Source organism: Gallus gallus, chromosome 2 (genome assembly GCF_016699485.2).
Source record: "Gallus gallus isolate bGalGal1 chromosome 2, bGalGal1.mat.broiler.GRCg7b, whole genome shotgun sequence".
NCBI lineage: Eukaryota > Metazoa > Chordata > Aves > Galliformes > Phasianidae > Gallus > Gallus gallus.
Genome location: NC_052533.1, coordinates 47,343,495 through 47,358,662, shown reverse-complemented (window position 1 = coordinate 47,358,662; position 15,168 = coordinate 47,343,495). Strand labels below are relative to the sequence as shown.

General features: G+C 41.9%; 1 protein-coding gene and 1 non-coding gene across 3 annotated transcripts in view; both read left to right on the top strand.

The window, feature by feature from the left end:
- Positions 1 to 3,973: 3,973 nt before the first annotated feature.
- The window catches only part of NPSR1 (neuropeptide S receptor 1), a 64,273-nt gene continuing 53,078 nt past the window's right edge, over positions 3,974 to 15,168 (top strand). For both annotated transcript variants that reach the window (XM_426022.6, XM_046938134.1), the window contains exon 1: positions 3,974 to 4,650. In XM_426022.6, the coding sequence (XP_426022.2) occupies positions 4,504 to 4,650 (147 nt within the window). In that variant the 5' untranslated portion in view covers positions 3,974 to 4,503. The remainder of the gene's footprint in view (positions 4,651 to 15,168) is intronic.
- TRNAM-CAU lies at positions 11,641 to 11,712 on the top strand. The gene has a single exon. It is a non-coding gene; the product is annotated as a tRNA-Met (tRNA).

Genomic DNA, 15,168 nt, shown 5'->3' with positions numbered 1-15,168 from the left:
TGCTCAAATTGTCCCCCACAAGCCTGTTAGTGCCAGCAATACATTTAGTTTACTGCACCTTAGGCATTATTAAAGGGAAATAGAGCATAGCCCATTCTCTCTCAGAAGAATGGCTTGCTTTCTATCTCTCCATGTGTGTTCATGTGTGCAGACATGAAGGCCATGAGAAACACACTTGCTATGGCAAAGGATTTTTTCTCTAGCTCTACATAATTTCTTCATCTGTTTTATAAGTGGAAATAAGCCTAGGAGCAGTTAGAATTCAGCTGACTGCTTCTATATTTAATAAATAATAACCCTGCCATGAAATTGTAATTGGCAATAAAACGTCCTGCAATCTTTGTAACAGCTTTCCACCTCCATTGTAAATCTGCACTTCCAGGCTGCTGCTCATCGCCAGAAGACAGAGTGTATTCATTACTTCAGACACAACTTCCACCACAGAAATGAGAACTGGGATGCAGGCATTTTAAATTCTTTTATTCTCCCACCTCCTCCTGGGCACAGAGGTTCCCCCGTTTTTTGCCTTCCATTGAGGTTTTTGCCAGACTTTTCCCAAGCTCGCAGCATTGATAGATTAGTCTGATTTTCCTCTCTCTGTAGCCTCTGTAGTACCATTTGAGCTGAGAATGATGTTGGTGATGTAGTCTGAAAGTTTGTTCTAATGTTTTCTTTATTGCTTTTTGCCAAGTTTTAAACTTTCATTTTAAACTTCATCTAGAACTCCATTTCTTTAAATCTTCTATCCAACAGAATTTCAGTGCAGATTCTCAGTTTGCTCTGAAATGAACAACTCAGATATGGTGATGGGTTTGCCTTCTCCTACTTTTGGAGTTTGAGCTTTGTTCTGATTCTATTGGTTCAGATTGGGCACTCAAGGACCGTGGCAGTGCAAGGGCTCAGTCTTCTTTAGCAGGGGGTTGCCTCCTCATTTGTAGAGGCTCTATCAAAAACAGTAGTTAAGCACATAGCTGGATTCTTCAAGTGCCTTGTGTGAGTATGTCCCACCACCTGCATTCTACAGACAGAGCCCATAGCTATAGGGAAGGGATTGCTTGGTCAGAGGCAGGTGGGAATTTGCAGAGGAGCAAGGAGTGTAATATCTTCTCTGAACTGCAACCCTGTGCCTTAGCCATTAGATTATTCTCCATCCCCTGCAGAGGAAGAGAGCGATTCATCAGCTCCAGGCAACCTCTGCCTTCCAATGGTGGAGCAGCTCTTAAATCAGGGCAGGATTTAATGACAGATACCTGCTCAGCTCCTAAAATGCAGGACTGCTCCTCTGTTGTACAGTGAATGATGGGATGCTGAATGCCTCAGTATTTTATAGGAATGCACATTTATTGGGCTTCTGTTTCAGATCAGGGAGCTTGGCTCTTGGTTAAAGCTACCTGTGGTTCTGTTCCTGAACAGCAATCCTTACCTACAGCAGGAGGAGAGAATGGAGAATCAAGACCTTGTGAAATGCATGATTTTCTTGGTGGTTACGTTGAGGGGAAGAGAATGAAGAGATTTGAAATTCCATGGTGCCTGACAGTTCTACTAACATAGTCTGCAGATTTAATGTGTTTTTCTATGTACTTTCTTCATCCACTTGCTCCTTCTCAAAGACAATTCCTTAGGAATTGCTTATGCTTCTGCAAGAGTGTATTTGCAAATACAGATAAATGGCCAAGTGTCTTTTTTTTTGTAAAATGGACCACCTTGAATTTAGACCACAAACAGCAATGGAGATGTGAAAAAAAAAGAATTCTTCTTTTAAAGTTAATTTATCTATGGAAAAGGAGTAAAGTGCTCATCATTCATCATTACTGTTAGAAAAATGCTCTGTGATTTCTGTGCCCTCACTTCTTTACAAAGGTGAAGTTCAGATTTTTGCAAAAGATTCCATCCAAAAGTGCAGTTGGTAGAAAGAAACCACTTGCTGGCAGTCTGGGGATTTGATCCAAAGCTCCACAGATGCTGACCGGTCAGAGATCAGGCTGGGTCCAGGCAGAGATCTGGCATCTTGTTCCATGAAGTCTTTGAATGTATCAAAACTGAGTCTGCACAGATTCTGAAGGAAAGTCAAACAGAAATTTCTCTGTATAAGGGAAAGACTCTTCTACTCCCACTGCTGGCCTCTAACTAACTTCAGAACTCACAAGTTAAATCCTAAAAGATCATTTCCACTTCATGTCTTAAAAGATTTAGAAATTTGATGCTGTTTCTACCTGGAGTGGCTAAAAAAGGTGGCTGCAAATGCTGGGGAAGCAGTTAGACACCAGCTAAGCAGGCTGACCTTCCTCTTCCAAGGACGCTAGATACAGATTTCGGTAATATTTTGACAGTTTCCTCTTGATGCTGAATAAAAACAGAAAAGTCAACTCCAAAGTAAATTCTCGGTAAAAATATATATATATAGCCTTGAGCAGATGTGTGTGTGGGGGGGTTTTTTTTCTATGTCTTTCAGACGTACCTGTTTCTTTTAAACAAGTTAAAACATCAGAAGGTTCAGATCAGCCAAATCTGGGGAAATTGTCAACATGATGCACAGCGGTGAAGTGATTTTGTTTTCTGTCTCACAGTGCAGCTGTGGGGTCGAGATGTGCTGCAGGTCTCCCTACTGTGTGCTCTCAAGTTCTCTGGTCCTCTGATTCAAAGCTAGAATTGAGAAACATAATTTTGTGTGGCTTCTGAGACTGAGGTAAAGAGAATGGCCAATGAAGCAGCTTCTTAAAGAAGCCCTCTCTGTTCTTCTTACATATAATCCATTTTCTTTGCTTAAGGATTATCTCAAAGTTGTTTGATCTTTCCTATTTGGGAAACATGCTTATGCTGTGGTGTGCTGCCAAAGTGAGACTTAAAAAAGAAACAGCTTAGGTTAAGAAAGTGCTATCGTGTTTTGTTATGCATTAGAGAAAATATGTGTTAGAATAATAATTTGAGTGTATTTTATGTTAGAACAGTGGGAAAATCATTTTCTCCCTCTGTAAAGCTACCTAAATCTCTTCAAGCTGAAATTCTTAGAAATTTCTGAAAGTCCTGGCTGGGGAAAACAAAGTCAGTTGTAGGAATCAATGCTGCACAGAGGAATTGCTGGGATTTGATCTTGCCTGCTACAGGTTTTTGAGATTCAATCAGAAAAGTCTGCTGCTTCACCATTCATTTCAGAGGTATTCAAATAGCTCGCTTAATACTGGTGAGGGCAGAGGGAGCAGACCCAAAGCACGAAATTTCAGAGAGCAAGCACGACTCTGTAGAGGATTGAAAAATAAGTACTTTTTTCCTAAAGAATTCATCTAATTGTAGATGCGGTATCACAGACAGCCCATGGCCTAAGATTCTGAGAATAAATACAAGACAAACAAGCAACAACAACAAAAAAACATCTATAGCAAAGCAGCCAACAACAAAGCAGGGCAGTGGCAGGGACCAAGAACTACTCAGAGGCAGGACTGTAAGAACTACTGAGAAGCCTCTTAGCGCCTGTAATATGCTTGTGGGAAAAAGGAGACAAAAAACACCCCAACCAGTCAATGCAAGAAGTTTTAGTTTATTCCATAAATATGAGAGAGCAAGGTGAGAGGAGAAAAGAGAAAGCAAGGTGAGGTGCTTTCAGGAAGATTTGTTGCTGCCTGAGTGCCTCAGAGCAGAGTTTCTGAGCCAACCTGAGCAATCATTCAGGACTGACTTCAAAGAGATGTCCTCCTCTCTTTTGGATAATATATGTTACTGTTTTCCCTGTTGATTTCAGCTCAACATGGTTGTTCCGAAACACTATGATTTATCTGATCATATTCCAATGGATGCACTGTTTTCTGTTGTATAAATATCTATTACTGATGCATATGGGTTAGCACCGGTTCTTTCTCATCATTAATGATACCAATCACCTATATGGGCGAGAATAAGAACCTTCCTATGAATGGCCCAGGCCAAGGCTGGACATTGCTGTGACACCCAAAGGTCTCTCCACTTCCCGCAGACTCCAGTCCTGCAGGTAATGGGAAACAGAGCAATTGGGCTGGCAGGGCATAGCTGTGAAAACAGATCGAGTTCTGCTTAGGAGCATATTGGTGTTGAGGCAGACAAGCCCATGAGGCTGGACAAGTTCTGGATGTGCTAAATGCGTGCTTGCTCTCCAGGTATGTGCTTTTACAGCCGTGGCAGCTGTGGATGCCTGGCAGGCTGAAATGCACATGGACGCCACCACATGTGCTGACTTCTTACCAGCTGCTGGTCTTGCTGCTGAAAGAGCACGTGGATGGCTGTTGTCAGAGTTGTGCTGAAGGAGAACTCTAAGGGACCGCGCCAGCTTGTTGGGCTTTGTTTTTTGTTTTTTTTTTTTCCTTCACTTTGCTTTTTTTTCTTATCACTCAGCTGCACTGAAGCCTGATGCCTCTGGCAGCCAGTGGTGGAGCAGTGAGAAGCTGGTTTTGCTGCTGTGCTTTTACAGGAGAGGCTTGGCTGCATTAACTCCTAGGAAAACAAGAGCCCAGGCAGCTGGAGCAGAGCCTGGCAATGGAGGTTGGCCCCACAGCAGCCAGCAGCAGCTCCCCGGCTGGCACCGGCTGGCTGGATGTCACCCTTGTCACCTGCACCGACACCGTGACTTTCACCGAAGTGCTGGAGGAAGAGGAGTGGAAATCCTTTTACTACTCCTTTAAGGTACAGCCAGTGCGTTACTTTTCTCACAAGCTTTGGTGCATCTCAGTGCCTCTGCAGGCAGGCAGCTTGGATTATTGATGCTTTATCCCAGATTTAGGTGGCATTTGCCCTGCGAAGACATCTGACAGTGTATGTGAGGCATTTACTGGAAAACAAAAGAGTTGCAGGTTTTGGAGTTCAGACTTGCAGATGTTAGCAATCGTATCCCCTTACAAGAGGGGGTGGTAATGTTTTTCTAAAGTGACATTGTAGTTAAACATGCATCTTTAATCAAAAGTGTGTTGTAGTTTAACACATCTTTTGTGTAATTTCTTAATAGCCATCGCCTTGACACAAGGAATTTCTTTTCAACTGCCCAGCTGCAACAAACACTGCACACAAGCAAGAGGGTTTTTTTGTGTGTGTGTGTCTGTGCTTAAAAAAAAAAAACAAAAACAACAAACAAACAAACAAAAAAAAACCAGAAAAAAAACAAAAAAAAACCACCAGCAACAGGGATTAGCTCCAATTAGTTAATTGGCTTGGTTTTCTTTTAAACTTGTGAGGAGGATGCAGCATCACTGTTAGAACGTAGCAGACAAGCGATTCAGGATTGAACGCTGCTGAATGACGTGAGAAGTGTATTCATTCATCTCCCGGAATAAACATCACCCTTGCAATATGTGACTGTAGGGAACAGATGAAAGAGGTGCTGAGTTACATCTTTGCTTCAGCTTTCCCTGTCTGTTGTCATTGCTCAGTTTCATGCTGCATGCCATGTGTTACGGTGCTATAGTGGCACATTGTACAAGTTGTGCTCAAGTTACTAAAAGGAGTTACTACAAGAAGTACCCCGCCTTCCCTCTGGAGCTCAGAACCAAGCAGATCACTTCCAGATGGAAAGATGCAGGCACTCGCATCGTTTGGCAATCTGTTGGAAATCAGGGGATGCATTCAGTTGCAATTTTGACTTCCAGGAAGTTGTTAGTATTCTGATACATTGCCCCTAGAATCAGTGGAATTACAACAGGGATTCACCTCTTCTAGGGAAGAAGTTGATCTGCAGTCCTACAATTCATTAACTGGAGTTTCTTTTAACACAATACTCCTTTCTTCTTCTTCTTCTTTTTTTTTCTCTCTCTCTCCATGTTAGACTCTTAAAAGGCTCTCGAGAAAGCAGAGAAGTGAGGAGCAAAACCTTTTTTCACAATTTTCTTCTTATCTCCTCTCTTCTCTCCACACTGAGGGCTGTAAATCTGAACAATGTCATGGGAGCAATATTTTATAATGGTAAAAGTGACAAATTAATTCCATGATTAGAAAGTCCCCAGGCAGAAAAATGCTTCTTAATAGGGCAGATTGAGTAAATTACAATAATTAGGATACTATGGATAGTCATGCGTGCTCGTCCATTGCTGAAGGAAACTTGATTCTATTAGCTGAGAGCTTCTCATTAGGCTTGCACTCTGCTGCCTGATGTCTAGCTTTGGCAAATATAAGATGAACTTTGCAAGGAGGTTCACTGATTTCACGTCAATTACTGGCTGCTGATAGGCATGGAAATATTTTGACTCAGGAGACAAGTGACAGCTGGTGTTGCTGCTGCAGGGAAGGAGGAATAACGCACCTGATGACATCTACTATGCAAGGCAGGGCTCTCTGCCAGCCATTTCAGCTCTCAATGAGAGCTCATGTGTAGAAGGTGCTGCTGATACCTGCTGACGTGGCTGCCTGTGCTGTGCCATCCACACTCTATGTGGTGGCCATGTCCATGTCTGTTCCAGCAAGGTACCCAGGATCTCCTTTCTTTTCACATGGCTCTGGTTTGGCAGCTGGAGAAATAGAAGGTCAGCTTGGAACAGGCTGAGTGGATTAAAAGCCCAGGTCATTTGAACTTGGTGCTCAAAATACAGCTACAAATGGGTTTTGGCCATTAACTGAGATTTTCAAACACGCTGTAGCCATTGCTGACTGTAAAGATTGACAAATGGCCACCACGCAGGTGCAGATTGACCCCTGTGGGGCCATAAAACAGAAGCCTCAGGATGGATGTGGGCTGTGCCTGTGGCTGTGGCATGGGGGGATTGCCACATGGTTGTGCATCCAACACAAAGCAAGCAAGTGTTCCTATTTTCTCTTTGGGAAATACAGAGTTGTGTTATCTGCCTTAAGAGATGAAATAGGAAAACATGATCTAAACTGATAAATGGGGATTAGGGAGTGATGCTCATGCAGTACCTGGAACAGTTCCTACACAAATGACTTTTTAAGAGTTTTATCTGCTGGCAGCTCTGTAGGGTGTCTCAAACACTGCTCAAACTATGGGATGAAAGGAGTACACTGTATTCTTCTTTTCCTCCCATGCTTCAGAAGGACTGCCTGTACCCACCCACAGGTAATATCTGGGTTATACTGTGGTGGCAATGTGACAGAAGTAAAATAATGCCATTCAGAGCATTTCAGTGCCAAAAAAAGTCCTATTATGGGATGAGTTGTGAATGCTTCCCTGCTCCCCCTTTCAGAACCATTTGAATTTCTTTCCATTCCTCTTCAGAACATAATAACTAAATCCCATGCTGCTTTAGATTAAAAAAAACATTTTGCCAGTTCAATTAGATTTTTTTCCCCTCCTTTTTTTTTTTTTTTTTTTTTTTTTTTTGAGCTGGGAAAAGGAGCATTTCGTCCACTTGGAGGAACATGCTCTTCCCTTCTGTTAGACATTTCGATAGCTGCCTGGCCAGCTGCTAGATGAGCCTTTACAGCAGCCAGGCAACTGTTGAAATGTCCAACAGAAGGGAAGAGCATGTCTGCTGTAAGGCTGCTTCCATGTGCAATGGGCTCAAAGCTGTTGCCACATCCTTTGGGCAGGACCAGGTGTGTCATGTAGTTTATGAGATGAGCCAGAGCTTTCTGTGGTAAAGACAGCAGCTCACCTCCACCTGCAGGTTCTGTGATCACAGAATGGCTTGCATTGAAGTGAACATTAAAGATCTTCTAGTTCCAACCTCTATATGGCAAAGTATTGCTGAAAGCTGAGCCCATGTCTCTGCCTGAGGCCTTTGCATGAGGCATGCCAGTAGCTCACCGTCTGGAACCACAAATGCAAGGAATTCTATTGTCTGTGCTGGCATCAAATTCATAACAGATGTGCAAATTGGTATTAATCACAGCTCCAACCTCCCAGACCAATGGAAAACTCATTACATCCCTTTACAATCTCCTCACATGCATTTAATCTCTGTGTAAGAAGACTCTCTGTGAGTGTCAAATGCCCTTTGCCAAATACAGTGAGCTGTAGAAGACAGAGATTATCAGAATGCCTGTGGTTTTCCTCTACTTTCAGAGTCCCTCGGCTCTGCCTACCTGACTCATGGGGACCTGAGACATAAGGTGCTATCCAGAAGCCTTCCTAGAGAGCCTGGGGAGAAGCCAAAATTTCAGAACAGGTTCATCAAGCTGAGTAAGGAGTCTCTGTGGCCAACAAGGCTGGAATCTTTGCAAAGACTGGAGGACACACCTCCCTTTGCGCAGCCTCAGCAGCTCCAAAGCTTAGAGAGACTCCAGTAGGGCTCGATTCTTATATATGACATGGCTCTTGGACAATGGGATGCTCTCCTTTGATGTAGTAGAGTAAAGGTAAGATCACTCAAATACTGAAAACTCCCAGCCATCATTCCTTCTTTGGCAGGAATGGCATGTGGTGTTTCCCGCCTTAGAATCACAGAATCATAGAATTGCTCGGGTTGGAAAAGACCTTAAAGATCATCAAGTCCAACCGCATCCTGACCAAACTACCCTAACTCTAACAACCCTCCACTAAATCATGTCCCTGAGCACCACATGCAGATGCTTTTTAAACACATTCAGGGACGGTGACTCAACCACATCCCTTCCACCATCTAGTTGCACTTTCTTATTTTGTTTTCTGAGCCTTCATCTGTGCAGCAGCACAGAATTTTGTTGCTCTCCCCCAAGTGTTTTTGGGAACCCCTGTGGCATGCTTCAAGGTGAAAACCCCAACAATAGGACTATACACCGATGTCTTCCCAACTCCAGCTCCATGAATCCTGGTCCCTGTGCTGTGCATCATCACCCCAGTAGTGACAGTGAAGGATAAGAGCTGTTAGAAAAAATACTGTGTGCATTAAATCCACTACAAATGATTATTGATGAATAGTTAAGATTCCCAGGTTTGTGTTTTTTTTCCAGGAAGAACTGTCTGCCTGTGGCTATGGTGTCCTCCAACACCATAGCATTGCCAGTACCTGCATGTTGTAGCCTAGCTAGTTCAGATATTAAACAGGACTGTAGAGCCATGCTAGCATAAGCACGAATACAAAACCACGTGCTTCTCACCCATGGAGTATAATCTTCATTGCAAAGGTCAGGGCCTATCACTTCCACCAAAGTGCTGAGAAGATCAATGCAAGGAGAGCAGGTTTCCACAGACGAGCTTTGCAGAACTATCAGGTAACAAGGGTTTGTCTCCAGGTGTCCTCAGAGCCTGTTTAAGTCAGTATCTGTGTCCCTATCATTTCAGCCAAATGCAGGAGTCTCTTTATCTCCTGGAAAGCATTTGCCTTTACTCTTGCTTATTCTGATTTTCAGGCAGACTGCACAGAGCATCCCATTCCTGAATACCTAACAGAAAAATATTAATGGGTGCTGTCAAACTTCTGGAGTAATCTCTGCAAAGGCAATCATATGTTTTAGGAAAATGAGCAAACCAAATAATTCATAAGTGACTTTGCTATCTTTCAGTGAAGTGAGAGGGGGAGAATTAAGTCTACACAAATACAGTGTCAAGAACTCCTGAACGCAGGCACTGCAATATGCTGTAAGGAGTGCTGCTAGAGCTGAGCTGCCATGCTGAGGATGCAATAGCTGCTCACCTTGTAAAACAAAGCTGCAGTGTTCTTAGGTGGGCTGTCTTCATCTACTAGCTTAAATGCAGCACAGAAGGGAGCTGGCTTGGAAACAGCCCAACGTGTGGAAGCTGTGAGTCAACCAATTCAGGCAGTTTTACACCAGTGTCCTGCACACCTCTGACTCTGTGGTCCGTATGACCCATAGATAGGGTTTGTGTCTGTCTGCATCTCCTGTATAAATAGGCTTAAAATGTCTCTAGTCTATGAACTGTTTTAATTTCACAGATTAGGCACATTTAATCATCTTACCCTTTTCTGTGATTAAGAAGGAACAATTTCACAGCTTTTAATAGGGCTTTCAAAATCATACAATTATGGATGGGCTATTGAGTGACCTAATATTATCTCTTCCTGTTGAAATTATTCTAGGAAAAATAGATACATAATGAAAAATACATCATTCTTGATGACATCAAAATTAGGGAAACCTGTTTAACTCCTTCCTTGGAAGTTTCTATGACACATTTGTTGAAAAAAAAAAATAACCCTGAAACTCAATAGAATCATAGAATCGAAGAATGGCTTGGGTTGGAAGGGACCTCAAGGATCACCAGGCTCCAACCCTTCTGCTGCAGGCAGGGTTGCCAACTGCTAGATCAAGCGCTAGATCAGGTTGCCCACAGCCCCATCCAACCTGGTCTTGATTGCTTCTAGAAATGGGACATACACAACTTTTCTGGATAACCTGTTTCAGCACCTCACAACCCTCTCTGTGAAAAACTTCCCCATGACATCTGATCTAAACTTTCCCTCCTTTAGTTTAAAAGCATTTGCCCTTGTCCTATCACTGTCCTATAGGTCCCAGTTGGTCACTATCTGAATACAACTGTCCCCTTTTATTATCCATTTACCAAAACACAACAAAATGGTGAATGTGAACTATGTGCTAGTAAAACTGAATTGTTACCATTTGTTATTGATCTTCCCCTTCTACCCCAGTCACATCTATGGAGGATTTGGGGTCAGGCTAAGGATGTTTTGTTTAGCTGATGTTGGAGCATAGAAAGATCTGTCTACATTCATTAAATGCTGCCCACTGAAGTGACCCTGCCTCAGCCATGATGGTAAAGTGAGAGCTAAGAAATATATTTTTAAAAACTGAGGATCCACAAAAAAAGGGTCAGTGGAGTATGCCTATATTTTAAAAAGAAGTGAAAACAATCTTAGTAACATAATTACTCCTTTCTATGAGAAAGTGTTCTGATTTAGTGAATAGTTTTCCTTGCACCTTAAATGTAGAAAATATTTTAGACTTTCTTCTGTTGAAGACATTAGCATTCACAGACTGTAAGTGCAATACCGTCCAGATACAAACTCATGCAAAACTGCTTCCCAAGTTTGGCAGAATAGAAAACATGATCTTAGGTCCCCATCCAGCCATGCCCTTCTTCCAGGAATGAAGATACGTGGAAACGTGACTGCTGCCAGAATCTCTGACGTGTGGTGAAGGCCTCATGTGACAATACATGCCAGAATAACCTACAGCCATGTGCTGGAAGGCTAACACAGTCATCCTGTGAGAAATCATCGCAGTAAAGCGGCCACTGTGCAGGAGATGGGAAAACTATCGGGCATGACGGATGCATCTGCTGAATTCAAAGCTCATGCTTGACTCAGAGAGGTGTGAGATGCTTTCTTTGTTAAGCTTGCTTGGGGATACTGGTGTTTGAAGAGAAACCGCTTAATTAATAGTCAAGGTCCATAGCAGTCAGAGCTGTGTTTTAGCCCCAGGGCTTAAATGGGAAATCTGTGGTTCAAGAGAGACCTGAGGCTGAGCTAGTATTCATGCAGTGTGAATTGGGCTCAGATCCAGCCCAAGTTACCAAAAAAATTAACTCCCAAAGGGCTTTGTTGCCTTCCTCTCAAATTCAACTGCGATGGAAGAACCTTTAAATAAAAAAAAAATATAAAACTTAGCTTTGAAAGAATTCTTTTCTCAGTCCTTGTTACCTCATCACAAATTTTCTTAGAGTTTTCTGATGTCAGTCAAATTGCATTCCAAAAACTTAAAGGAGTGTCTTGTGTGAGTGTTGTATAATAACAGCTTCTCATTTTTGCCTTGCTAGATGGCAGGCATTTAAGTAGCAGAGTGGCGCAGCGGAAGCGTGCTGGGCCCATAACCCAGAGGTCGATGGATCGAAACCATCCTCTGCTAGTATCTTTTTTGCCATGGGATGTTTAGACTGGATATCAGGAAAAACTTCTTTACAGAAAAGGTGTTTATGCATTGGAAAAGGCTCCCCAGGGAGGTGGTAGAGTCACCATCCCTAGATGTGTTTAAAAACCATCTAGATGTGGTGCTCAGGGATGTGATTTAGCAGAGGGTTGTTAGAGTTAGGGTAGTATGGTCAGGATGCGGTTGGATTTGATGATCTTTAAGGTCTTTTCCAACCTGAGCAATTCTATGATTCTATGATTCCAAGGCATACTTTTGTTATACAAATGGCCAGTACAATTTCTGCTGGTTGTGACAACTAGGTCATAAGATTTCAGTGATCTTTCTGTTCTTTAACGTGTTTCTTTCTTCTGAGACATAGTTCATCTGCAAATGAATCAAGAGTGATCCAACCATTTTTCTGTGGCTTTTCCCCTTCCCAAATATTCATTTGAAGTAGGAGGTAGTTTGTATTAATCATCTGAACTTTAACATTCAGATGCTTAACATCTGATGTATGAGGCTTACTTCCAGCCTAAAAATCCCCACTGTTATCTCTCTCTTGGTAAAATTATTGGTGCCTTTTATTTTGTCCTCTGACAGTGACACCTGCTAGCTACTACTAAAATATGTGTAACGCACCAATGGCTTATCATCAAACAGATTTCTGTATTTTTTTTTCTCAATCCAAATTGTGGTGGAAGTCTCAACGTAGGAAGACATACAGATGTTTCCTATTGGCACTTCAACCAAGTTTATTCTTTTTTATACATTAAATCACAAAATCAGAGAATCATAGAATGCCTTTGATTGGAAAGAACCACGAAGATCATTTAGTTCCAACCCCCCACCATGGGCAAGGTTGCCATCCACTAGATCAGTCTGCCCAAGGCCCCATCCAACCTGGCCTCAAATGCATCCAAGAATCAGGATCCTTTATATTATGTAGGTAATCACAATAGACATCTTTCACTTCCATTGCACTTTACTTCTGATTGCTGGTTGCTTAACCTAGTCACACCCCGGCAGAAATACTTCATCTCTAACTTCTGCATGTTCAAACTTCCTTAGCTAAACACCACCTATGACTTTTTAAGTTACTTAAGATTGATATATTTGTGTCATTCCCATCAGCCTTTACACCTGACTTGCAGGGTGATATAAATAGTAATTCCCCAAAAGATCTGAGTCATTTTTGTTTCTATGGTACAATAACTAATATACATCTTGTGCAAAGCTCTCATCTGAATACATATCTGCATAAGTGCGCCTTAGTTTTTAGTATATTCTTTAGGAAAATTGGCATTATGAGTATTATGCGTGCTCATGTGTGTACAATACAGGCTCAGGGGGACTTCTGAAGGTCACTTGGGCTGACCACTCAAAAGCATGCTCAAAACATACCATACTGCTCAGGGCAGTGTCCAACCAAATTCTGAACATCTTCAGATACATTGATCCTGCATCTTCTCTGCACTCCAGTTCCAGTGCTTGACTATCCTCATAGTGATTTTTTTTCCCTAATATATAATCAAAATGTCCTGTGTTGCAACTTCCGTTTGGTGCTTCTCATCCTTTCATTGTGAACTCCGTTATAGAATCATGGAATATCCCAAACTGGAAGGCACACACAAGGATCATTGAGTCCAACTCCTGGCTCCACACAGTACCACCAAATCCTATGTTTGAAAACATTTTTCAAATGCTTCTTGAACTGTGGTAGGCTGGGGCTGTGACTAATGCCTTGGAGAGCCTGTTCCAGTGCCTGAGCACACTCCAGTGAAGAACCTTTTCCTAATACTCAGCCTGATCCTCCTCTGTTGCAGCTTCTTAAGTAAATTGCTCCAATTGATGTCTTTTATTATTTCTTTAAATATTGCAGTCCAATAGATGTAAACCGACTACAAATCCCCAGCTGGAATCAGTGAAGTTGCATGGCACTCATCTTCCTCAGAAAAACTAACCCTTTGCTTCCTCTTCCTCTTCTCCTTTTCCTTTTCCTTTCCTCTTCTGTTCCACCCTAGATGGAGTCAGCTAAAATAACATATCTCTCATGTATTTTCAGTAGTCAAAATTCAAGACTCCATGTCTTCTATAACAGGGTCAAAATAATGCAAAACCTGGGATCCTCCATTTGCTTACATGGTCTGCAGTTGAAGTGCTTATTTCAGGAGATGAGAAAAAGTTGTCCCTCTCTCTCTCTCTCTCTTTTTTTTTTTTCTTTAAAGCTTCCTTTAGAATAGAGCAGTGCAACTGCTGTTTCATGTGGTGAACATTATCTTCAATATGCCAGTTTCTCAGTTTAGCAAGCAAATTTATGTGTACTTTTAACATGTTAAGAGGAACTTACTCATGAAATTGCTTACTTTACTCCATGATTACATCCTAGTTGCTGGAATAGGTTACAATTCTAACATCATTTTTAAAATGAACAAAATGCAAGCAGTCAGACAATTCACATATTCCCAGAATTTAATCACCCAGTAAGAAGAAGCTCCTGAGAGACTTACATCATTAAAAACCTGTGATAATAGGTATAGTAGGATAGTAGTCTCTTCATCACTCAACAGACCAAGAGCATGAAGCAGGAAAGCACCAGGTCAGTGACAGCTTGAATTCACTATAAGCCTCCTAACCTCATGTTAAGACACCAGCCAGTGACATTAGGAAAGATATTAAACTTTTTCCACTACTCCCCACACTACAGTAACTCATAGATACAGAACTTGAGAGCCTGAAAGAAGAACTCAGGGGTGAATTTTGTCATTGATACAAGATAAATACAAATCACATCATAATAGCACAAATGCCTAGAATCCATAAGGATCCCTTCTGCCATAGATGGTGAGTGAGTGGTACACAAGGCTTACAGGGATGGACTTTGTTTCAAATATAAAGCACAGTACACCTCATGCTAGACTTATTGCAGCCTATGAATTCAGAAATTTTGTTAGAGAGACAAAATAACAAACCACTTCTGCAAGCAAAGGAAAATGTATGCACTTTTCAGACAGGTTTCCTGACTTACACTTCACCCATGAAAAGACTTGCTTCATTGGCTAAAGCTGGATTTAACCTTAAAGCAAATTAGCAAAACATGAATATGTGCTCCAGATGTCAAGCACTTCCATTCTTCAAGCAGCAGTCTTGTGGAATAACAGCATAAGCAATGGTGATTGACAATTACAAGCCAAGGAAATCCTCTTGACTTTGATTTGTTCTGTAACCTTAATTAGGTCACTAGCATTTTTAATTTTTCTAACCTAAAAGAATTGCTGTATGACACTAGTCCCACTCCTGATGTTCTTGTGTAATGTAGTTAGTATACCCACTGCAAAGGCAGCCCTTGAAGAGAGCTTCTACACAGCCCTTGAAGAAAGCTTCTACACAAGGACTCGAGAGATGTTATTATCTTTTTATCCAGTTGTCTGTGCAAGATCTTATTAAACAGTGGTG